General features: G+C 48.2%; 4 protein-coding genes across 6 annotated transcripts; 3 read left to right on the top strand and 1 right to left on the bottom strand.

Annotated features, from left to right (window-relative positions):
* The first annotated feature begins 1,905 nt into the window (after window positions 1–1,905).
* On the top strand, window positions 1,906–6,065 carry LOC107277582 (bHLH transcription factor RHL1). The gene is made up of 7 exons (XM_015771857.3): window positions 1,906–2,426; window positions 2,547–2,630; window positions 2,814–2,999; window positions 3,254–3,319; window positions 4,395–4,460; window positions 4,546–4,614; window positions 5,440–6,065. The coding sequence occupies exons 1-7, from the start codon at window positions 2,013–2,015 to the stop codon at window positions 5,785–5,787; spliced, it is 1,233 nt and encodes a 410-aa protein (XP_015627343.1). The 5' UTR covers window positions 1,906–2,012; the 3' UTR covers window positions 5,788–6,065.
* Window positions 6,066–6,957: 892 nt separating this feature from the next.
* LOC4331005 (DEAD-box ATP-dependent RNA helicase 1-like) lies at window positions 6,958–11,751 on the bottom strand. 3 transcript variants are annotated; one of them, XM_015771856.3, is made up of 10 exons: window positions 11,457–11,708; window positions 10,613–10,847; window positions 10,230–10,484; window positions 9,758–9,909; window positions 9,391–9,568; window positions 9,074–9,261; window positions 8,625–8,829; window positions 8,033–8,138; window positions 7,756–7,932; window positions 6,958–7,308 (listed from the first exon to the last, which is right to left on the bottom strand). In XM_015771856.3, exons 1-9 carry the CDS (start codon window positions 11,594–11,596, stop codon window positions 7,826–7,828), a joined length of 1,566 nt encoding a protein of 521 aa, XP_015627342.1. In that variant the 5' UTR covers window positions 11,597–11,708; the 3' UTR covers window positions 6,958–7,308; window positions 7,756–7,825. The 3 variants fall into 3 exon arrangements, with proteins under 3 accessions (XP_015627342.1, XP_015627340.1, NP_001403920.1); XM_015771854.3 differs by having other exon boundaries at window positions 6,958–7,363; NM_001416991.1 differs by having other exon boundaries at window positions 6,959–7,339; window positions 11,457–11,751.
* Window positions 11,752–11,963: 212 nt separating this feature from the next.
* Window positions 11,964–15,885, top strand: LOC107275373 (RNA polymerase II C-terminal domain phosphatase-like 5). The gene is given in 3 exon segments (XM_015769076.3): window positions 11,964–13,240; window positions 14,397–15,172; window positions 15,175–15,885. Coding segments are annotated over 3 exon segments (2,739 nt in total). The 5' UTR covers window positions 11,964–11,988.
* Window positions 15,886–22,340: 6,455 nt separating this feature from the next.
* LOC4331006 (probable CCR4-associated factor 1 homolog 7) lies at window positions 22,341–23,756 on the top strand. Its single transcript, XM_015770014.3, has one exon. It carries the CDS (start codon window positions 22,450–22,452, stop codon window positions 23,335–23,337), a length of 888 nt encoding a protein of 295 aa, XP_015625500.1. The 5' UTR covers window positions 22,341–22,449; the 3' UTR covers window positions 23,338–23,756.
* Window positions 23,757–24,686: the final 930 nt, after the last annotated feature.

Consider the following 24,686-nt stretch of genomic DNA (forward strand, 5'->3'; position numbering starts at 1 on the left):
AGTTGGTAATTGAGATGGTGAAAAAAATATCTAAATCGATGGTGCAAATTAGGTGAGCAATATATTCTTACATATTATATAAGATTATATCTACGGGAATGCTATGTGATGACATATTAACATCGTGAACTTTCATAGCACTCATTAACCAAAATAGCATATCTAGCCAAGTTATTGCACCAAAATACTAAATTATCAAATTCTTGTATTAAAGCGCACCCACCTACCAAGTTATTGCACTTAGACGTCACATTCTCAAGTTCTTGTACTAAATCGCACCCACCTGTCAACTTGTTGTACCATGAGTGCAATTTACTCAAAGTTAATGGATCTAGAGACATATATATGTCTAGATTCATTAACATCTATATGAATGTAGACAATGCTGAAATGTCTTACATTGTGAAACGGAGAAAGTATTATTTAGTGCGTTTGAGAGAAGGGAAAAATGAGAAGAAATGTTGAGAAGATATGTAGAGCGAGGTGGGTCATTATCGCATAATTAATTGAGTATAAATTATTTCAAAACTTGAAAAGGAAAGATTGGTGTTAAAACACCTTTCTCATAATTTTTTTTAAAGGTACTGTCTAACAGTTCGAGAAGCATATGTGTCTGGAAAAACAACCGACTTTTCTCTACTTGTGCTTGTGTCAAACACCTAATCTTGGTCCAAATTCAGTTACGCCTAGCAAAGCTTTGGGAAATTGGCAGTGGGTGGAAGACGCGTCGGATGAGGGTTAAACAAGGTTGACTAGTTGAGTACTTCAGGGGCTAATCCAAGCGTACATGGGCCGGCTGAACTCTTAACTTGGGTTGGGCCCGCCGTTAAACTCAGAAAGGAAATGCCATCCCGCGTTTTCCCTGGGAAGAGGACTCTTCCTCCTAAGGAAAAGGAAGAGCTAAGAACCCGACATGTCATCTAGCTACCCACATTCCCTTCCATTTTAAGGTCGGATTAGGTGTTGTTGTAATCCAACAAGGTTTATAGCAAGATTGCTGATGATCACCTTCTTCTCTTCCGATCCTCTTAATAATTTAATGTTACTTATCTCACATGATGTCTTAAATATTGTGTAGAAACCATGTCTCATGCAAAACATGGTTTCATTCTCTTTTCTCATTTATTCACATGTCACATCATTTTTCATACTAGGTGACAGCTTATTTAAGGGCAACAACAATGTATATAGCAAAAGTAGTCCATATAGATGGGACCCACACATATGGACTATAACTATTGTTATCTTCACAATGTATATAGATAGCAACTAGTATTAAGAGGGGAGAGGAAATAGAGAGAAATAACATGTTTTATTTTATATGGGCAACCCATATGCTTATAGTTGGCTTTTACTATTTTCTTGCTATGGACTGGTTCCATAATGTTGTTAGGTGGCTGAATGGAATATTTTATTGCTTATGGACTAGTTTTAGACTACATTGTGGATGCCCTACTGATATAGACACTATTCTAGTCATTGAGTTGAAAATTGCCTTAGGCCATTCCCAACCCAAGACACTAGACATAGTTTTCATAAACTCCACATCATAAAAAAATAATAGTACTAGACACTACTATTCCAATGCAAACACCACTATTCCATACTTAAATTTAATGCCACCTATCTCACATAATGTCTTGGATGTTGTGTAGAAACTATGTCTCATACAAAACATGGTTTCCTTCTCTTTCCTCATTTAATCACTTGACACATCATTTTTTATACTAGGTGGCAACTTATTTAATGCTATTGACACAATCCTAGTCATTGAGTTAGGAATGGTCTTAGTACCTATTAATTAATAAGAAGATGATATGGTTTAAATTAGATGTGGCATTCAAATCGACTATAAAACTTCCCCTGAGTAGATAGATAGATGAGACTTGTAAAGTGAGATTTATAAAAGCCCACACCACTACAAAGCTTTCTTCCTTCCTTTTTAAACCCAACCTCCCAACACCTTTCCTCACTCTCCTCCCTCCCTCCCTCCCTCTCCAACACGCTCACCCATGCAACCCAACGCCCGCCAAATGCGCGGCGGCGGCGGCGGCGGCGGCGGCGGGCAGGACGACTTCTTCGACCAGATGCTGTCCACGCTGCCGGCGGTGTGGTCCGAGCTCGGCTCCGGCAAGCCCGCCTGGGACCTCACGGCCGGCGCCGTAGGAGGAGGAGGAGGAGCCTCCGATGACCACTCCGCCGCGGCGTTCGACGACTCCGCGCTCCTCGCCTCCCGCCTCCGCCAGCACCAGATCGACGGTGGAGGCGACAAGCCCATCATGCTCCAACTCAGCGACCTCCACCGTCATCACGGCCTCGCCGCCGGCGATGACAGCGGCGGCGCTGCCGGGTTCCTTCCCCTGTCGCTGTTCGCTGACCGGTCGCAGGACGACATCGACGCCGCCTTCAAGTCCCCCAATGGCGCTGTACGATTCTATATTTCTATCGCTTGCTATATAGCTCAACGATTACAACTTGAAGGGTGAATTGAAGCTTCGGTTTACTTGAGCTATATATGGTGTTTCTTTGGGTTCTCTTCTTCGCAGAGAGGTGACCATGCGCTGTACAATGGGTTCGGGGCCGCCGGAATGCATGGCGCCGCCGCCATGCAGCCGCCGCCGTTCGGGCAGGTACGCGGCCAAGAAGCGGTTCAACTTCTCCCCCCAATTCATTCTGCTTCTTTACCAAGGTTGGAAACAACTCAGGAATCTGGATTGTTTCCTTGATTTTTGCTCAACGGAGTTTGGTTTGCTCCCTGTTCGATCAATTGCTCCACTCGTAAGAATGCACCTCTTGTTTTCCTCATGTCAAAGGGAGGATCAATGCCGGCGCAGAGCTTCGGTGGCGGAGCGGCCGCGAGCGGCGGCGGCGGCGGCGGGTCGGCGTCGGCGGCAGCGGCGGCTGGGGCATCGTCGGGCGGAGGGGCGGCGGCGCCGCCGCGGCAGCGGCAGCGGGCGAGGAGAGGGCAAGCCACTGACCCACACAGCATCGCCGAACGTGTATACCACTCTCCCACCACCTTTCCCTTCTCGCCCCCATTTTTTATTGCCTCCATGCCATGTTGTGTGAGTGTGTTCTTCTTGCTCCTGGAGCTCCACAAATTTTGGACCAACCTAACAAGTCAATTTGACCTGTTGCACACTTCAAATTTCGGCTAGAAATGGTGGTTTCGGTAGTAAGAAGAGCTTGAAATGAGATGGAACTTGTTGTGTTCTTGTGATTTCCTGAGACTTTGCATGTGTTTGATTTGCAGCTCCGGAGGGAGAGGATAGCTGAGAGGATGAAGGCGTTGCAGGAGCTGGTCCCAAATGCCAACAAGGTAGCTGAAAATTTTCCTCACTTTTGCTCCTCTTCTTTTGCTTTGTTTTACTTCTTTGCGCCATCTTTGAACAAAGTAGGAAGCTTTCCTTGAAATGCGATGAAGATGCACCCATGCTTTCTGCTTTTTTTTTTGTGTGTGTAAATATCTTATCTTAAAACTTAGTGACCAGCTAAGTGTGTTGATTTATTGCAGTATTAACACATATGTTCTGTTTCTCTTACAATTAACATGATGTGATATCTTCATTCTTCACTGTATGATTGGAAAATAGTAAGTGCATCATAGGGTAGGAAAGAGGGGACATGAGGCATATGATGCATTGCTGATTTGATGTTCTGATGCTTACACTGACACATGTTGGCCTTTCATTGGAGTATTTGGGTTGGTGATTAGCTGCTAACGGTGGTGAATGACACGTGTCGGGCTTTCGTTGGATGATTTGGGTTGGTGATTAGATGCTAATTGATGGTGAAGGCAGTAGTGGGGAAAGGGAGGTCAGACATGATGCCGAAATGAATGAGAAATGTTTCTACCCGTTAGGCCACCAACAGTAACAGATGAATAGCCACAGCTCAAATTTAGGGGAATGCAGATTAAACTATGGACTTGATCATTGCATTAGCCACCAGGTTCCTAGAGAACTGAACATCAAGAAAGGAATGGATTAGTACTAGGTGTTATATAATATATGCACATGTCTTAACTTCGAGACATGCATTTATACTTGGACTATGTGACGGCTGCAAAACACAAGAACAGGAGACACGGGCACTTGTCTAATGTTCCAGCCTCGTCTGTTCTCCATGAACTGGATAGAGAGCACTACAAGTCCCACAGCTACATGCCATGGTTGGCACTTCTGGAGCTTCCAGCGTCACGTCTGATATCTTGTTTTGCACAAACTGTAATCTGTTTTGTAGTATCTGAAGCGATAATGGGTGCTGATCTGATGGGATTTGGAATAAAAACTGACATCCATCTTCATATCTTAGCTGATAGGGTTGCTCCAGCACAAAGTAGAGTGACACGGATCACTGTCACTGAAATGACGATGTGGAATTTCGTTTTGCAGACCGACAAGGCATCGATGCTCGACGAGATCATTGATTATGTGAAGTTCCTCCAGCTCCAAGTCAAGGTAATCTAACCCTGCTTTTCTACAGATAGATGAATTCCTGCCTGTTGCTAATAAGTTAGTCCCTTGAATGTCTCAAATCGCGCAGGTTCTCAGCATGAGCAGATTGGGGGGAGCTTCTGCAGTCGCGCCTCTAGTGGCTAACATGTCATCAGAGGTACTTATATTATATGATGCTTTATTTTGAAAATCTAGAGCACTACCAATGACGCAATCAATGGTTAATGGTACTAGGCGAGGACTTGCTGATATGTGTAGGACAAACATGTTTAGCCCAAAATGCTATAATGATGTTTATTACAGCACAAAGTGACTAGGGAAAGTGTTATCTTTTTTACCATCAGGTTGGTGATAATAGGTAGTCATTATCTGTCCTCTTTAAAGTTAGTGTATTGATTCTGATGCATTTAACTTTCTTTATTTTTATAAACGAGCAAATGGTTATCTCTTGTCTAAAGTAGATCTGTCAAGAAGTTCATATAATGGAATATAAGCATGTTAAATCTTATCAGTGATTCTAACTTTGGCATTTGGAGGACTAGAAGTCAGACGAGTTACTAAAAACAAATGCATGCTTGCAAAATAGCATAAATCAAAAGGAGATGTGCCATAAATTTGCTTAAGAAACTGATCAAACCTTAGTGGGTACCAACGCAACAAAAAGATAAGGTCGGAAGGAATCTTGGTAGTTCAAGAATTGGATCCAAAAAGGACAAACACGCCTGAAAAGTGACAAGGTAGTACTACTGAAAAAAAAAATCAAGCATAATAGTATTAGCCTGTAGAAGCTACTAACCCACTAAGGACAATTCAAACCCCTTAAGTCTGAACACACACTAGCAGCCGAGCTACCATAAGGTCAACTACCTCAAATGTGACAAAAACGCCCATCAATTCCACATCACCTCTCTGTTGAAGAAATGGCACAGAGATTTTACAATCTCGAGTCATTTGCTCAAATTTTAGGTGTGTTTTTTTGCAGAGTAATGGGAATGGCAATGCCACCAGCAGCAGCGGGAACGGCGAGGCGGCCAATGGCAGCAGCAACGGCGACAACAATGGTGGCGGCACACTGCGGGTGACGGAGCAGCAGGTGGCGAAGCTGATGGAGGAGGACATGGGCTCCGCCATGCAGTACCTGCAGGGGAAGGGGCTATGCCTGATGCCGATCTCTCTCGCAACGGCCATCTCCTCCGCCACCTCCTCGTCGCTCCTCCCCCGCACTGGGGGAGGCGCTGGAGGGTCCCTACATGAAGGTGGTAATGGTACATCACCACCATTGGTGAATGGCACCGCCACCGGATGTGACGACGCCGGAGGTAAACAGTGAGGTTGGACAGTGTCCATGGGAAAGTTGAGTGATCAGGATATGTCTTCTAATTCTAGGGGTGGAATTGTGAAATGGCGATGCTCTTTTCTTTGCCTCTCTCTCTCTCTCTTTTGTTTTGTTTATAAGAAAAATGATGTTAAGCATGCGAGCTTTAGTTCCAGCTTTTCTTGTTGATATGGTATAGTAGCTTTTCTGATATCTTTCCTCCTCTCCTTTTGAGCAATTGAGCTTTGAGCTGCTCTCTAATATAATCTCTAGCAGTATTCTTTTCTGTTAAATTTGTCGTGGAGCTGTCGTTTCTCCTGCTGAATGAAGACTGTAGAGGTAAGGAGGAATCGAAATTATTGGTCCAGAAGGGACCCTGATCATATTCTGATTCAAAAAAAATATCAGAGTACTTCGTAGCCTGGAACAGGCATCAAGTGCAAAGGTTTGTCGTTGGAGTTGAAGTTTGTGCGTGAATCAGGGATAGGATATGCTCTGCTCTCTAACAGCAGCTTAAGCTGTAAAGTCTCCTTCACGCTGATGCAATCCAGGCGCTTTCCGGACCATCAGACATATAGAAGATTAGATGCAGAAACAACAGGCTGTACCTGTTCCTGAAAATTACCTACAGAATGTGTATAAGAAATTATATATCTAACACTTGAGCTGGAACAGTTAGGTTTCCCCTTACGACGAAGCACCAATGATTGCGATGCAGGAGGCAACAAAGTTGAATGATATGAAGAGGGCAAGGTGATATGTTCATACATGCTAGCTATGCTACTACTCCAAACTGCAATATTCCTTCGTTGCTTTCAACTCGCACGTCGCGATGGGCTGGCTTCAAGTAAACAAATCCAGAAGGAATGATATGATGAATAGATTCAAGGATTCGGACGGGAGATGCACCCACGTTGGTGAAGTAAATGAAGGGCATCTTTGGTCGTGCTCTAAACAAAAATATCGCAGTGACAACTCTGATGGATGAGTTAATACAATGAAAAATAGTCTAGAATTGCTCTAGAGAAAACCAAAATACAAGACTGGACACAAGATGATGAAAAAATTTTAATGCGAGACAGATGAAGCCGCACAACTGTTGCAAAAAGGAAAATGAACCGAAACAAAGGCCAAGGGATTCTCAACCTTCTGCCTGAAATTTGGAATCTCAAAGGCACTAGAAAATGGAGTAACAAACCGCATTACTAACAGAGACTGTAATAGTAATAGATATTTCAAGTGTAAAGCCTAACAAAAAGGTTAACAGCGACGATACATTGATGTGAACGTACCCAACTTTACTTTGGGGTAGATTCCTTCCTAGCCATGAAAAGCAGTGGATGTATTATAACTACAGAAGGAAAGAAGAATTCCTTCCCTGGTGTAAAAGCAGAAGAGAACTACTGTACCGTGCACCAAAAATAAGCAGCAGGTTGCAGGGATGGGGAAAGCTGCTTGGGGATTGCACGGCAAATGGATTACATGACACATCAAACCATCCCTCTTGTTTTGGACATCCATGATTAAATGCTGAGCCTGTTGCAGAATTATCATAGGCGAGAATCACCTAAAGGAGACAGCATTGGAATCACTGGAAAGGCAGCATTATAAATCAAACAAGGGATAAATCATGATCAAGTGGGTGTTTCGCCCTCCATACTTTAAACGATAAATGGATAGACCCAACCCGCTTTGAACCACATGGTTTAATGTTCATCACTTATCATGTTCAAATCTAGCATATCTCCATATTATAAGAACTCAATGAGCTCTGGTGATATGTCATGTTTAACTCCAAACTCTACTCTAGCCCATTTTTACTGGTACTCAATGAACACCAGAGTCCTGACAGTTTTACCCCTTCCTTTCTAACTGATGTTGGATGATGTTATCAAATTAATAGGGCTGGTGGATGAAGCTATAGCAGACAAAACAGTAAATAAAAAGAAGAAACTTCATGCCATCTGAGAAAGTAGAACTCACCAAATCTATGTAGCAGATGCAGATACATCATACAAAGAATAAATTAGAACTTCAACTAATCTATACTGCTTCACGTATTGATGGTTCTCTTTCTTTTAGAAGCATTAGGCGCTTTATCTCCCGACTTAGATTTCTTTGTTGCTTCTGATTCAAGAGACTCTTCCAATTTCTTTAGAGCTTTGATCACCCAGTCAGAAAAAAAAAGATTAAATTTAACACAAATCATATGAGTAATAATGCATTAGTGCATCTTAAACAAAACAGACTGCAACCTTACCAGAGGAAAAAACTGGGCGAAGGGTTTCTACCGATTCCTCTGGTAGTGAATGAAGACTGCAGCTAGAATTATCTGCCTTCTTGAGCATTTTGTCAAAAGCCTTAACCTGCAAAGACAGCCCAAATAAAAAGAAAAGAGTTAGAATGAGATTTTAGACTTATGGCACCTGCTCTCAGTATTCAATTAGGCATTCTTTTAGTGAAATAAAGTAGAAAGGTTACACAGACCATAGTTATCCACACATCTGGACATATGTTGCAATAAAAAATAAGCATCAGGTGTTTTATGCATTGGTAAGTCCTAAACCAAAACAGAAAGTCCCAGTGCTAGGTAATCGGTGGTGCCCCTTCTGTTTTCTACACCATATCAATTAGCGTCAATCTAACATATACCAAGTCAATAAATACTCAACTTCTTTTCTATGTTTTTAAACATCACAAATACAGGCATGCGATTAATCTTTCATGTGCAAGCTTCCTACACATATAGTCATATCATGTAATTACCATGTCATATTAATAAAATCAACTCACTGTATATTATTGTACTAGAAGAACGGAAAACTACTTATAATTGTTCAGCAATGTATTACCTCATGTTTCCTTAAAAATGTGAAGCAAGAACCAGACTCTCCCGCCCGAGCAGTACGACCTGCTCGGTGGATGTATGTTTTTACATACGGTGGCATGTCATAATTGATAACATATCTTAAGCCATCAATATGAATTCCTCGAGCCATTCTATCTGTACCAATCAGAACATCTATCTTCCCTTCCTTGAAGGCATCCAGTGTCTTCCTGCAAAAAATATGTGTTGCTAATCCCGTAACTTATCATGGTGTGAATAAGTTCAACATACCAAAAATTACATCCTATCATCAACAGAAGTTACATAGGTCTTGCAGTTCAAACTTCAAATCCACATGATCCAGAAAATATTATGATCCATAGAACTTGAACAAGGAATGGTCAGCTAGATATGATATTTGCATACTATTTTTATGTTGTCTATTTGCTAACAGCTCCATGAAACTGAACTTACCTCCGAGTCGATTCACGTTGCAAACGTGAATATTCACTAAATTTGAAGGGCAAGTCTTCGAAAAATTCCAGCAAGGTGCTCAGTCTGTGACTGGATTCCACAGATGAAGTAAAAACTAAACATTTTTCCCCACGCAGCTCTTGGAGAAGAACAATCAGAGATAGTGGTTTTAAATTTGATTTACAGACCTGCAGGTGCAACGCATCATCAAGATGAACAAGAAAATACAGAATTTCCAAATAGACTTTTACACATTGGATGCACCAGCACTAAAGATGTAACGGCTAAAAATGTGCTACATAGAGATGAGGACAAACCAGCTTGTAGGACTGAAGCTTTGTTGGAATTCTGTAGCGCTTCTTTCCACTATTCAACAGCAAGGGATGTTGCAACTCAAGTTGAGAAAGCTTGCTAGGATCTTGAGTCAGTGTGGCAGACAAAACTATCTTCGCCAATCTTGGAAAGGATTTACCTTTAAAACCACGCTCAACACCCCTATATGCCATAGCATAGATTAATCAAGTTTTGAATTGAAGTACAGATCAACAAACAATCCTCAGAGCTACAATAGCAGGAAGGGCTGAATCATAACGCATAAGTATTACAAGTAATATGTGAACTTTACTAAAAGGGGAGTGTAAAATACTAAAATATGACAATGTAATTAGGTAGTGTGGGACTAACGATCGTCTAATGGTAGTCAATGGATGCAGTAGAGTTTCTCCGTTCATGTCTGACCAGGAATGGTTTTGATCACTCGAGCGAGTAAGCTGGATAACTGTTGGCAACCAAGACTGATAAGCTTCTCTCAACATCCTGTCCGTCTCATCAACAACCTGAAATGTCAATATATTAAGTAGAAATTAAAGGCACTAAAAAGATGGAAAAGAAGACTCTTAGTGCTAAAATCAAAGTGCATATCCAAGCATAAACTGCTGGTCTGGTCAATCCAATAATTATGTGAAACCAACATAAGGTAAAATATATTAATAAACTATTTTCCTTATTCCAAGCTGTCCTGGAATAATCATGTTCTTGCTATTGCTGATTGAACAAAAGAACAAACAAGTAATCTTAGGAAAAGTAAGCAAGCGGGGAAGATTAAGGGGGTGGAATATAACTCAAGAGGACACATAGATTGTTCCCATCAACCTACCAGGTATTGAAGATGCTCCAGGCTGAAACCTTTTGTCATGCTGATATGATCCATCAGTCTTCCAGGAGTTGCCACCAATATATCAACTTTAGTCTGTGGTTCCATTTGGATATATTCTTCATCAAGACTTGGGAAAAGCCCTTGTTTAGACTTCTCAATAAGATTTGAAACTTCATCCGCTATTGATGATTGACCAACTGCTGAGCCTACTGACAAGCCCACAACAGGAGCAATAGCATCAAAAACCTCTTTAACCTGAAATTGAACAAAGAATTCATGGAACATCAGTATTGTTCAACATAACCTGAAGAACATGAAATAGACTTGTTGACTAGCTGTTCTGGTTAGACTAGCATGTAGAAGGTAAAAGGAACAGCACAAACCTGCAATGCTAAATCCCTTGTAGGTAGCACAACCAAAGCACGCAAGCACCTTACTTTTCGAGTAGCGAGCATTTGAACGATAGGCAAAGCATAAGCAAGAGTCTTGCCAGATCCAGTTGGGGAGTTAATACAGATATCCCTCTCAAAAGCACCAGGACCAATAGTTTCCAGCCATGCTGCTACTTGAACTGGAAAAAATGATTCTATCCCCATTCTCTGCAATGGCTTCACCAACCTAAAGCAGTAAAACATAGCCAACACAGGAGTAAACATGTTAGTATTTCTTAACAGCATGAAGTATTAAAAGCATCCTTTCTAAGTACCTCAACAAAATTAACTGCACTGAAAACGCATTCAAGAATAGCGAGGGAATAAAGGAGATTCGCAAGCAAAACAACTGAAATTACAAACTCTCTTAGAACCAAACAAGATGGGTCATGGGTGCATATGTGTGTTTTAGAGCTAACCGAACTTGTACAAATTCCAACTCTGAATACTCGGACACCAGCTGAACACTATTAGCTTAGTGAAATTACACAACGCCATTGATGTCCAGTTGGAGTAACATCTTATGGTCACACACAAATCGCCTAATCCCAGAATTACAAATCAACCGTGACCAAAAAAAAAAAAAGGAAAAACCTACTTGATAGTTCATACCCCACGAGGATGCAAACTAATTAGCATCCTCACCGCATAGTTATCGACAGCTAAGTTCATTCCATGCATAAAACTTTCACAGTGCCACGACGCCTAGGAGCTCGCGTCCAAGCTAGCGAATCGCTTATTCAAGTGATCGAAAGTATACAAAAAGAGGGGGGTGTGGAGGGGGGGGGGAGCTCACCTGGGATCGAGACGGGGAAGGTGCGCGACGGGGCAGCCGGAGAAGGAGTCGATGTCGACGGGGTTCCGCATCCACGGAAGGTGAGGCACGCGGCTCGACGGCCCACCCTCCTCCTCCTTCGTCGCCATGGCCACCACCATCACACGCCGAGGACGACGATTCAACCGCCAACCAGGGTCGTCGCCGTCGCCGGCGCCGGTGAGTAGAACTCGCACCGAGAGGCGACAGGCGAGGAGGTGAGTAAGCGGCGGCGGCGAATTAGGGCGTGGAGTAGTGTGATGAATTCGCGGAGGCCGCCGCAGCGCGGGGAAGACAACGGGCCATCTTCTCGTGGGCCGCAAGCAAACCAAGCAGGCCACGTTTTCGTGGGCCTCAGGCAAAGTAGACAGGCCGAGAATAAATAGGCCGCGTCTGCCCGTGCGGTGGCCCATTCCATTTCCCCCGGGGTCCACCCGCACCCTTCCCTTCCACCGCAAGCTTTCCCGTTGCGGTGCGGATCCCCCACCTCTTCTCCGCCGCCTCGCTCTCCGGGATGGACCCCTCCGCCGCCGCCGCCGCCGCCGACGACGACGACGACTACCACGCCACCACGGGTGGGATGGAGCCGCGTGGAGAGGAGGACAACGGCGCCAGTACAAGGGGCGTCACCGGTCGGCTACTCGCTTGGCGCGGGGAAGAGGAAGACGACGATGACGCGGAGGATTCGGGAGGAGGGAGCGGAGCAGGCGCCAACGCCGACGAAGACGACGCGGCCTCCGCTGTTTCCCTTGACACCATCAGCAACGACTCGATCCTGCTTCCGCCGGAGCCGACGAGCGCCAACCTGGCGAGCCTCCTCCGCGCGAGGAAGCTGATCCTCGTCGTGGACTTGGACCACACGCTCATCAACTCCACCAGATTCGCCCACCTCTCCGACGACGAGAAAGCCAACGGGTTCACGGAGCGCACCGGAGATGATCGGAGCAGGGGCCTGTTCCGAATGGGGCTCTTCCGGATGATCACCAAGCTCAGGCCGTTCGTCCATGAATTCCTGCGAGAAGCGAGCGCCATGTTCGAGATGCACGTGTACACCCTCGGGAACAGGAACTACGCCACGGCGGTCGCCAAGCTGCTCGACCCCGACGGCGCCTACTTCGGCGAACGGATCATATCGAGCGGCGAGTCGTCGCAGCCGGACAGGAAGAGCCTCGGCGACGTCTTCGGGTGGGCGCCGGAGATGGAGCGAGCCGCGGTGGTCATCCTCGACGACACGGCGGAGGTCTGGAAGGGGTACAGGGACAACCTGATCGAGATGGAGAGGTACCTCTACTTCGCGTCGAGCCGCGGCAAGTTCGGGATCGCGGTGAGGTCCCTGGCGGAGCGGAACCGGGACGAGAGCGAGCGCGAGGGCGCGCTCGCCGTGGCGCTGCGCGTCCTGCGGCGAGTCCATGGGGAATTCTTCTCCGGCTCGGTGTGCAGCGGCAGCTTCGCGGACGTCAGGGAGGTGATCAGGCAGGCGCGGCGCGAGGTGCTGCGCGGGTGCACGGTGGCGTTCACCGGGGTCATCCCAAGCGGCGACGGCGGCCGCGCCAGCGACCACCCCGTGTGGAGGAGAGCCGAGCAGCTCGGCGCCACCTGCGCCGACGACGTCGGCGAGGGGGTCACCCACTTCGTCGCCGGGAAACCGGTCACCCGCAAGGCGCTGTGGGCGCAGACCCACGGCAAGTTTCTCGTTGACACGGAGTGGATCAACGCCGCGCATTTCCGGTGGAGCAAGCCGGAGGAGAGAATGTACCCCGTGAAAGGCGAGCATTGAGGACATTGGAATGGCGGCGGCGGCGACGGGCGGCGGTGCACTGGAATGGCGTTCATGATGCCGTCGAGATCGATATGCTTCGGATCGAAGTTGAGGCTGCCAATCTTGGTCTGGCAATGGTCGTGCAGCGATGTTGATTTTGATTCGTTGGGTGCACTGTATTCTGTAGGAAATCGATCTGGAAATGAACCAATACAGTACTACTGACCAAAGATGATAGCGAACGAGGTAAAGGTTAGAACTCTAGATCAGCGTAAACCATCTCTTGTATTCTTCGATATACGCAGATTCTGATCATATATAGCGACGCCATATGTTTCTTTGCCCGCATTTTTCGGTTGGGCGTCGATCGACTCGATCGCCGATCTCTTTTTAGCAGAAAGTCTTGCGTTCTCTCTCTTCAATGCAACCATCTTTGTCTTGGGAAGTGTCTGGTTATCGTGCGCTTACCGTGGAGTACAGAAAGGATTACCGGTTTGCTAAATGTGTTCGAATTTAAATTTTGGGAAAAAAAACAAAAATCTTTTAAAAGTTGCTAGAAGTAGTGCAACACCTAAGAGCACACATCCAAGCCATTGAATCGGTTGTTCAAGTGAAGTGATCAGGATCGAAGGGAAAGGAAAAAGTACACCGAAGGTCCCTCAACTTGTCATCGAGTTACAGAATCGTCCCTCAACCGCAAAACCAGATATATGACATCCCTCAACTTACAAAACCGGTCACAATAGGTCATTCGGTGGTTTTCACACCAGTTTAATCCTATGTGGCGGCTGAGTCAGCGTGGGACCCATATGCCAATATGCCATGTCTCTCTCCGTTCCTTCTCTCTCTCACCCTTCTCTTCTCTTCTTCGGCAAGCCGGCCGGCGGCTGGGGAGAAGGCCTTCTCCCCAGCCGCCGGCCGGCTTGCCCAAAGAAAGAGAATGGAAGAGAAGAGAAGAGAAGAGAAGAGTGAGAGAGAGAGAGAGGAGGGAGGGAGAGTGACGTGGCATCCTGACACGTGGGCTCACGCTGATTCAGCCGCCACGTAGGATAAAACCGGTGTCAAAACCACCGAAGGACCTATTGTGACCGGTTTTGATTAGTTAAGGGACGCTGAATATCTGGTTTTGCGGTTGGGGGACGAGTTTATAACTCAATGACAAGTTGAGGGACCTTCGGTGTACTTTTTCCTAAGGGAAATGTCACGACTCACGAGCAGCAAGCAAAGCAGGAAGGCCGAGAATAACTGGGCTGCGTGGGCCATGCGGTGGCATTTTACGGGCCCATCCTCCTTCCCCCCGCGGGTGGGAACAAATTGGCACGGCCGCGCCCAATTTCATTTCCCCCCATTTCAATTCATTTCCTCCGGGCACCACCCGCTCCCTTCCCTTCCACCGCACACTTCCCGTTGCGGCGCCGATCGCCAACCTCTCCGGCAGCCTCGCTCGCCGGAATGGACCCCTCCGCCGCCGCCCACTGGTGGGATGGATCTGGGGGGAGAGGTGGAGGACGACGCCAGTGCAGGGGCCGCTCCTAACCCTGGTGGAATCGCCGGGGGAAAGGAGGGAGATCTCGACGCGGAAGATTCGGGAGGAGGGAGCGGAGCAGACGACGCCGCCGCCGCCGTTTCCCATGGCGCCACCAGCACCGACTCGATCGTGCTCCCGCCGGAGCCGACGAGCGGCCACCTGGCGAGCCTCCTGCGGGCGAGGAAGCTGATCCTCGTCGTGGACTTGGACCACACGCTCGTCAACTCCACCGCGGATTACGATATCTCCGGCACGGAGTACGTCAACGGGTTGGCGGAGCTCGTCACAGATGATCCGGGGAGGGGCCTGTTCATATTGGATCATGCCAGCTGGTTCTCGGCGTTCATCACCAAGCTCAGGCCGTTCGTCCATGGCTTCCTGCGAGAAGCGAGCGCCATGTTCGAGATGCACGTGTGTACACCCTCGGGGACAGGGACTACGCGGCGGCGGTCGCCAAGCTGCTCGACCCCGACGGCGTCTACTTCGGCGAACGGATCATATCGAGGGACGAGTCGCCGCAGCCAGACAGGAAGAGCCTCGACGTCGTCTTCGGGTCGGCGCCGGCATCGGCGGCGGAGCGCGCCGCGGTGGTCATCCTCGACGACACGGCGGAGGTCTGGGAGGGGAACAGCGACAACCTGATCGAGATGGAGAGATACCACTACTTCGCGTCGAGCTGCCGGGACTTCGGGTCGCCGTGGGAGTGCACGCACTCCCTGTCGGAGCGGGGCGTGGACGAGAGCGAGCGCGCCGCGGCACTGCGCGTCCTGCGGCGAGTCCACGCGGGCTTCTTCGCCGGCGGCGGCGGCAGCTTCGTCGCGGACGTCAGGGAGGTGATCAGGCGGACGCGGCGCGAGGTGCTGCTCGGGTGCACGGTGGCGTTCACCCGGGCGATCGCCAGCGACGACCACCACTCCGTGTGGAGGAGAACCGAGCAGCTCGGCGCCACCTGCGCCGACGACGTCGGCCCGGAGGTCACCCACGTCGTCGCCACGAACCCGACGACGTTCAAGGCGGTGTGGGCGCAGGTGTTCGGCAAGTTGCTCGTCAACCCAGAGTGGATCAACGCCGCGCATTTCCGGTGGAGCAAGCCCAAGGAGGAACACTTCCCCGTCCGTTGGTAAACCGGATCGAAGTTGAGATTGTCAGTTACCTCGCCACCAGCATTTTCCAGTGTTGCACGTACTGGTATGCCAATTTCATTGCATCGAGCAGTATCGTTTGACAGAAAACCCCCCTTACAAATCTTGCAAATTTTGAACCATCCGATTGCTTTAAGATTCATGCAGGCAACCAAACTCTAAAAATCCTCTCGCCTCTCTCTCTCCCGATTCATCACGCGCCGCCGCTCCTCCGCCCTAGCGCGCCGCCGCCCGGCCTCGCCGGCTGGCCGAATGGTGTCAACGGCGCTCGCGAGGCCCCCCCGACCGGCCCCCTCCCTCTCCCTCTCCTCTCCTTTGCCTCAAGCCGGTGGCGACGAGCTGTCCGTCGTCTTCCCCGTCGCCGGCGGCGGGGCGCCACCACCGGCCGCCTCCTCCCCACTCTTTCCGCTTTGCCCCCGCCGCCGTCCTCCAGCCCCGCGGCTTCAGCGGCGCCGCCGCCGCCCGCCTGATCCGCCGGGCTGCCGCCTCCCACGGCCATCCCTCTAAAGCCGGCGAACTCCCCCTTCTTCCCCCTCCCCCTCCCCCCCACCCCCACCCCACCCTGGGACCCTAATTCGTCAGCCCTCTACCGGAGTTTGGGTTTGCCGGCGCCGGAGAAGAAGAGGTGGTCGCCGGAGTTGGAGAAGAAAAGCACGAATCGTGAAGCACATCTAGTGATCCAAAATTTGCAAGATTTGAGGTAGGATTTTCTGTCGACAGAGCTTTAGCAATTCCGTAAAACTAAACTTTGTGGAAGTATCTATATATTGTCATTCTTTGAGACTCTTATCTTAGCGACATGCATGCATGCATCTAGAAAAAGTGGTTGTGCCTTATATTATGGAATGGAGGGAGTATATACTTTGGTGGAACAGGAAACTATAGCTAATGATGTATTTTGTAAGGTGCAATAACCTAAGTTTTGTATTGGAAATAACGGGATTTATGTCTACATATATACATATGGCACACAACACCATACATCTCATCTAGTTTCTTTAATTATCAGCACTGAGCTCCTTTATTAGTGGGCTTGCTGGAGGCTAGAGCCCAAGCAGTTAGGCTGAGGAAGTGAGGATGGTGCTCGCTGGCTAGTCTGATATGTATACGGGGGCTAAGGACATGATATGTGCTCCCTCCGTTTTACAATATAACACTTTTTAGCATTGCCTATGTACATATAGATGTTAATAAATTTAAACACATACATATGTCTAAATTTATTAACATCTAAATGAATGTGGACAATGCTACAAAATCTTACATTGTGAAACGGAGGAAGTATATGCGATGCGTCGGCTACATCAGAGTTTCATCTCGTTGAGTCTGGGTTTTGATCTTGCACCTTATCTAACGTTTTAAAACTTTGACCTTTTGGTTTCTGCAAACAAATTAAAGACTTATGGGCCTTAGCCTATAGGTTTAGACAATGTAGGCCAAGTTATTGAATTGCCTACAAGTATGAAAGTACCAAATTACCTATAAGTGCAAAAGGCTCGTTCTGTCTACAATCTAACCTTGTCGGTGGTGTAATTATGGGCAATTAGTGTCACCCATCGAACTGCTATTGGTCGGTCAAGTGGGCCATGAATGTGTCATTTTTTTCTTTCCAGCTAAACTCACATAATCGTATATATCATGCCTCTAGATAGGGGCCACGTAATCATGGTAACTCACCGTACCATGGTACCGAGGAGGTACCAATGATAATTTTAGGTATCACAAATATTTTATTGTTGCATTATAGAGATAGTGATATAGTAAGAGTATGATGATATATCCATGGCACCCACTACTTAGAATGTATTCTCTATACCTATCTATACCTATCTAGTTCATCCCCACTTAGTGTAATTGCTACCATTTACCATTTATATGTATTCTCATGCTTCCATATCACATAAATTGATTTGGACCTGCGTTAGCGAAAAAAAAAAGATTCAAACCATTAATTAGATCAGAGCAGTGTGGTCAGATCGATACTAAACATCATGGTCATGACTAGACATAGCTAAAATTAGAGGTAGTAACCACTTCCACTATAAAACTTGCTCTTAGCAAGCTGTCTGTAAGGCTTTTCGGGCCATATCGTAAGAGGTTTGTAGAGTATGAAGTCAATTAAAATGGTTTGGCTAAATTTTGGTGGAGTAAGGAATATGTTCATGTCCTTATATATTTTCACACTAGACAATGTATGAAACATGGGAATTTCGCTATCGTCACGTCATGATACAATAACATCTCTTGTAAATATATGTCCTTTTATTTTTTGGGGAAACATGTTGGCATTGCCTCAGATGTTCAGGTTTGGTTGGCAAGAGAAGAGACAAGAGGGTGAAGAAGCCGACATGTGGGTTCCACGCTGACTCAGTCAGGTTGACCACTATCAAGTTGTCATGTGAGCCAAAACCGGAAACTATACTGCCCTAGAACCAGTGGCGGAGCTAGGTTTGGAGGAGGAGGGGGCTCAGCCTTCTTCTTCCTCCTCCAGCCCCCTCTCTCCCCCCATTTTCTTCTTCCTCTCCCTCTTTTCCCTCCTCTCCTCCCTCACATTTCCATGGAGTCCAGCAGGGTAGGGGGGCTCGAGCCCCCTCCACCGCTGCCTAGGATCTCAGGTACACCAATACACAATTCAAACACGTCAAAGACGAAGGGCTTAAAGTGAACTTATTCCCTCAACGCACGCACAACACTGAATTAAGTGTGGCGAAAACAACGGGAAATCGGCCCATTTCCTATATCCTGGCCCAATATCAATCCATTTTTCTAGGGAAAAAGTGCGCCGAAGGTCCCTCAACTTGTCATCGGGATACAAAAACGTCCTCGAACCGCAAAACCGGATATACAGGGTCCCTTAACTATATAAAACCGATCACCTGAGATCCTTTGGTGGTTTTGACCCCGGTTTTTGTCTACACGGCGGCTGAGTCGGTGTGGGACCCACGTGGACCCCACATGTCAGCGTGCCACATCACCACCCATTACTTCCCCTTTCTTTTTTCTCTTCCTTTTGTTACTTCTCTTTGCCGTGAGGGAGTAGCACACGGAACAGGCAGCAGCGAGCCGGGTTGACCGGCGGTCGACGCAGGTGGCCTACGAGCGCGCGGCGGCCGGCGAAGCGGAGAAGAGCGGAGGCGCGGAGTGGCGGTGGCGGCAGGCGGGCGAGCGTGGTGGCCGGCGTCCTCCTCCTCCTCCACCGCCGCATCGACGGTGTGTGCCCTGTTTCTCTCGGTGGTCGTCGGCGTCGCCATGGTAGTCGTCGGAGTCTGTTAGCAACCCGATGCACCAAGCAAATAGCAACAATATCTAAACCAATTTGAGGTGAAATTGAGCAAGTAGCTGAGTATTACAAGCTTCTAGAAGGTTCTATAGAGGGAGACAGGAAGGGTGTAGTGGCTGGTAGGAAGGAGTAGTGAGGGAGAGAGATCGACAAGGTTCCTGCCCAAACCTGGTCGCCGCTGCCGCCGTGGCCGAAGCCGCCGATTGCCAGTTCTGTTCTATTTCCCCTCCTCTCCTGTAAGCTGCTGTTGCCCTTGTATTGTTTCAGCTTGGGCTTGCTTGGGCTTCTTGGCAACGGGTTGCCTAGCGGCCCATGTGTAGCCCAGCCGAGACCCTGACAATCCCTTCTTCTTGAAATTCGGCTTGTCCCCAAGTCGATGAAGAAAACCTCCTGGATCGAATGATGTTTGAAGTTCCTCTTGTAAAACTTGATGCTCAAGTACAGCAACCATACCAATCTGTGTAGGAGCATCAGATAACCAGGCGTTGCATAGCATGATCAACCATGCATATATCCCAGTCATTACCACCATATGATTGTCCCTTCTTGGATTGAATTCAAGTAAACCGGCCATGGAGAATCTGGATAGTACTGCACTAAATGTATTCCACTCCACCACCAGTATAACCTCATGTATCTCCTCTGATGCATGTACTAATCTTAGCCCACTAGAAAGAAACTGAGGATTGATAGACAATTCGGTGAGCACTTGCCATGCAACTGTAGCTATCAGTTTTGTATACTGTAGAGAGTATGTGTGTCGCTCAATAATCTGATCCACTAAATGTGTTTCAGCCACCTGATTAAGCAAGAAAGGCAATTGATTTCCATACTTTATTCCATAGTTATCGGTGTTCTGTTGGCTATACATGCATTCTTCACCTTGGATGACATTTGCATTAGTTGGCAACAAGCAATCTAAAGTATTAGCCAAGATGAGCCCTTGAGCACCACTACTGTGTAAAGCCAGATCTGGGATTTTCTTGAGTGCATCACTGTAGATATCATCCAAGTTTTCTTCACCTTGGAACTTCCATGCATAAGGTTTCAGATAATCATTTAGCTTTGCCGGCTGGAACGAGGCCTTCATCACCTCCCGCACCGCCACCGGCTGCGCGCGGTCGACGAGCATGGAGAGGAGCAGTGACAGGTTCTGCTTCAGCGTGCGGAGCGCCGGGCGGATGCGGGCGTCAGCGACACCGCCGACATAGAGCCCATCGTAGAACGAGTGGTGCGAGTCGAGGAAGATGAGGCGGTACGCGGCGACCTCGGCGACGTGTCCGACCGCGGATTGCGCCGCGGCGCGCGCGCGGTCGAAGTGGGAGCACGGCGCGAGGAGGCGGGCGGTGGCGGCGGACGACGACGACGAGCACCTGCCGCGGGAGAAGAAGGAGAGCGACTTGTCGAGCGCGTGGACGTGGCTGAGGATGAAGTGGAGCGTGTTGAGCCGGACGTAGAGGCGCTACGTGCCGCGGCTGGTCGACGGGCGCGGGTTCTGGCCGCCGGACGCCATGCCGCCCTGGCCTTGGTGGTGCCCGTGGGCGCGCGGGCTCGACACGGGCACCTGGCACGGCGTCGCCACCTTCTTCCACAGCCTGATGATTATCGAGTCCTGGTTGCACCTCGTCAGCGGCGGCAGCGACGGGCACGCACCGTGTCCTTCCATTATCCCAGCTACCCGCGTTCTCACAATGGAGGCACCGTGGAGTTCATGTCTCTCGGCCGGAGCAAGAACGCCATCGTCGGCATCGAAGAATGGCTACACTACTTATTCATCCAATCACAGAATCTCCAATATGATATAGTACTACTATTTACTAGTATAGGAATGAATATTCAGGGTTAGTCGTACACTCATACCATAAACTACTACTTGCATGCTCCATGGCTATCACAATTGTATGACAAAATGAAGATCCACTTTCTTGTCTCTCATGCTCGTCCTCAACTGAAACAAGACCTCCAAAAAGCTTCAGGATCAACCAAACCATTACATACACAACATACAGACTATAAACCTTCACAATCATCGATCACAGGCTATAAACAATGACGAATCAAGCAATAAAAAGGAGATTTTTTTAAAAAAATATCATATTTTCACGGTGTCTGGTGTCGCTAGCGGCGAAGAACGGCGGCCTGTACGTCATGGAGATGTATCCCCGGGGAGACGGCCATGTCACCTTCGAGGTGCTCGCCTACGGCCGCCACAGCCAGCCGCCGCCCGCCTACGTCGGCAGCAGCGGCTGGGCCAGATGCAGCATCCAACTCGAGGACTGGCACTGGCGCGCCCTCCCGCAGCCTCCCTACGTGCAGTACCCGGGCTACGAACGCGACGAGGCGCCGCCGTGAAACACCCTTATTACAATATCACGGCGACCGCGGTGGTCGGCGACTCACGTCTCTGGATATCGACGGAGGGCGTCCGCACGTCCGCCTTTGACACGGTGCGAGATACCTAGAGCAAGCAGGGCGAGTGGGCGCTGCTGTTCAGGGGCAACGCCGAGCACGTCGCGGAGCACGACCTCTGGTTCGGCCTCTCGCGCCACGGCGACAAGCTGTGCGCCCTGCGGCAGCACCCACCACCCTTTGACCGCTTGACGCGGAGCTCCCCGCCGGCCTCCTCCCCTCCCCACCCGCCGGTGGTCTGCAGAGAGAGAGAGAGAGAGAGAGAGGAGGAAGGGAGAGAAGATGGGAAATAAAGGGTGGTGACATGGCACACTGACATGTGGGGTCCCACGCTGATTCAGCCGTCACGTAGACCAAAATCGGGATCAAAACCACCGAATGATCTCGGGTGACCGGTTTTATATAATTAAGAGATACCGTATATCTGTTTTTACGGTTCGAGGACGTTTTTATATCCGATGACAAGTTGAGGGACCTTCAGTGTACTTTTTCCTTTTTCTAGTGCACATGAAAAGGACAATTTCAAAATTGAGATTTTGCGAGCAGGGGCGATCTGTGGCCGTCCATTCGTTGTGGACGTTAAATCGACCCCGTCGATTTGTGATAGAGGTTACGCCGCATCTGCGCGACCCGCTACCACCCACACATCTTCCCGTCTCAAAACAAAAAGAAACAAAAGAAAAAAAAAATCCCCATTTCTCTAAAAATCTAGAGGCTTCTTCTCTTCTCCTCTCTCTCGTTCCCCTTCGTTTCGATTCGTCTCGCCCAAATCTTCAAATCCAAATCCGCAGCGGAGGCGGCCGGGGCGCGGCGGCCAGATCCTGGAAGAGAATCCATTCCGGGAGGGGAATCCGCGCATGCCAATGTCGGATCCCACGGCGGCGGTCATCCCCAAGCCGGGGGGCATCGGCGTCGGCGGCGGAGGCGGCGACGACGAGGAGCCGGTGGAGATCCGGGAGGTGTGGGCGGACAACCTCGAGGAGGAGTTCGCGCTGATCCGCGACGTCGTCGACGAGTTCCCCTTCGTCGCCATGGACACGGAGTTCCCTGGCATCGTGTGCCGCCCCGTCGGCGCCTTCCGCTCCCCGGCCGACTACAACTACGCCACGCTCAAGGCCAACGTCGACATGCTCCACCTCATCCAGCTCGGCCTCACCTTCTCCAGCCCGCGCGGCGAGCTCCCCGCGCTCGGCCCAGGCCGCCGCCGATGCGTATGGCAGTTTAATTTCCGCGAGTTCGACGACGCCCGCGACATCTTCGCCTCTGACTCCATTGAGCTCCTGCGCCGTAGCGGCATCGACTTCCGCCGCAACTCCGAGCGCGGCGTTGACGCTCGCCGGTTCGCGGAGCTGCTCATGTCCTCTGGCGTCGTGCTTAACGATTCTGTATATTGGGTCACCTTCCACGCGGGCTACGACTTCGGGTACCTGCTTAAGATCCTCACATGCAGCAGCCTACCGGACACGCAAGCCGGCTTCTTTAAGCTCATGAAGATATATTTCCCCACCGTGTATGACATCAAGCACCTCATGAAGTTCTGCAATAGCCTGCACGGTGGGCTGAACAAGCTCGCCGAGCTCCTTGACGTGGAGCGCGTCGGAGAGTCCCACCAGGCCGGTTCAGATAGCTTGGTCACTTCATGCGCGTTCTGGAAGCTCAAGGATTCGTTCTTCGCTGGCTCTACCGAGAAATATGCTGGAGTGCTGTATGGGCTCAATGCGGAGAATGTTGTCAGTGCGCATTGATGGATGGTACTCCTCTTTGAATTTTAGCTTTGTGAATGGATTGATTTAGGACAGAAAATGTGACAAATGATCAAGATGATGTTATGTAGGTCAAGTTTGTCTCACTCCATTTGGGTTTAATGTGATCCTAGTGTTCTTCAGTTATTCGCGATGAAATAGTGAACTGTATTTATGTTAAGTTGTTCTGTCCGCTTTCATTTTCTCCTACCTGGTTTAGTTAGATAGGAAAGAAAAATCACCTTTAAGGATTAGGAGATGGTAAAATGAATATATTTTGTTGCTGTTTTGTCATTGATATGTATAGCATGGAAGCTGGTTGTTTCCAAAGAGTGGGGTGCGGGTACATCAAAGTGCTCAAACATGTAACTTGATAACATTACAATACAATACACAGAGCGCGACCTCTCTTCACATGGGTATTTTAGATGCTGTTATTTTAATTTCCCAGAATAATTAGTTACTCTAATATGTATCCTTCTAGAGAATAACACAATGCAATATTGAGAATAAGGGCATCTCTCTATTTCGACTTTGTGCTGCAGTTTTTGGTAATCTGAGGTAATGCTATCTGGTCTACATTGGAAGCCTGGAAACATTTACGGTTTTCAGCCAAAGTTTTCTACTATTTGTTCATCAATTCAATTATCCAGTAAGCCTACTGCCTAGCGAATAGTTCTGGGCTTCTGGCCAATGTTCACTAGGCAAAACCTCTGTACTCCATGGAGTAAAACTACAGTGAAATCCTGCAAATATGCAAATTCTGCAGATTTGCTAACAAAATATTAGATACGCATCTAGCTATATGTGTCTCTTGATCCAGCAATTAAGTCACAATGATGCACAGAGCATGAATACTAGCAGTTTACTTTTTCCATAATAGGTTGTGGGTTACAGTAACAAATATGCATGTCTTGAGACAGTGATGCTGATACTATTTCCCTTGCCTTCCTGCAACACTTGGATTGAATTTCTACTTATCCAACTTATATTCTAGATACAACATTGATCCATTTACATTCTTTGTGAAAAACTTATCATAACTAGATGAGCTTTGACCACAAGTTACATCATTCCCTGCAATTTAATAGCATCAGATTATTTCATTGCTGGATGTACCGGACCACTCTTTTTTGCTTTGCAACTAGAATATTAGTTCCTTTGGCACTAACATGTCCTCAAATGTTGCATGTGGAGATGAAATCTAGGGCATTTAATTAAGTTACTAACGAGTTTATTTACAGGTTCTGTTGGAACCCAATTTAGAGAAGAATCTAGTTAGCTACATCTTCTCGTTTTATTAAGACTCAACTTGGACACTACCTTAATCCCGGTTGATTGCCATTGTCCAG

This window comes from Oryza sativa, chromosome 2 (genome assembly GCF_034140825.1).
Source record: "Oryza sativa Japonica Group chromosome 2, ASM3414082v1".
In the NCBI taxonomy this organism is placed as follows: Eukaryota; Viridiplantae; Streptophyta; class Magnoliopsida; order Poales; family Poaceae; genus Oryza; species Oryza sativa.

Coding starts and splice junctions, on each gene's coding strand:
- LOC107277582 (XM_015771857.3), top strand. CDS start 2,013: ATGCAACCCAACGCCCGCCAAATGCGCGGCGGCGGCGGCGGCGGCGGC. Junction 3,000..3,253: donor CACACAGCATCGCCGAACGT/GTATACCACTCT, acceptor TTTGATTTGCAG/CTCCGGAGGGAGAGGATAGC. Junction 4,461..4,545: donor TCCTCCAGCTCCAAGTCAAG/GTAATCTAACCC, acceptor CAAATCGCGCAG/GTTCTCAGCATGAGCAGATT.
- LOC4331005 (XM_015771856.3), bottom strand. CDS start 11,596: ATGGTGGTGGCCATGGCGACGAAGGAGGAGGAGGGTGGGCCGTCGAGC. Junction 9,910..10,229: donor TGGAGCATCTTCAATACCTG/GTAGGTTGATGG, acceptor TTGACATTTCAG/GTTGTTGATGAGACGGACAG. Junction 8,139..8,624: donor CATTTTTAAGGAAACATGAG/GTAATACATTGC, acceptor CTGTCTTTGCAG/GTTAAGGCTTTTGACAAAAT.
- LOC4331006 (XM_015770014.3), top strand. CDS start 22,450: ATGCCAATGTCGGATCCCACGGCGGCGGTCATCCCCAAGCCGGGGGGC.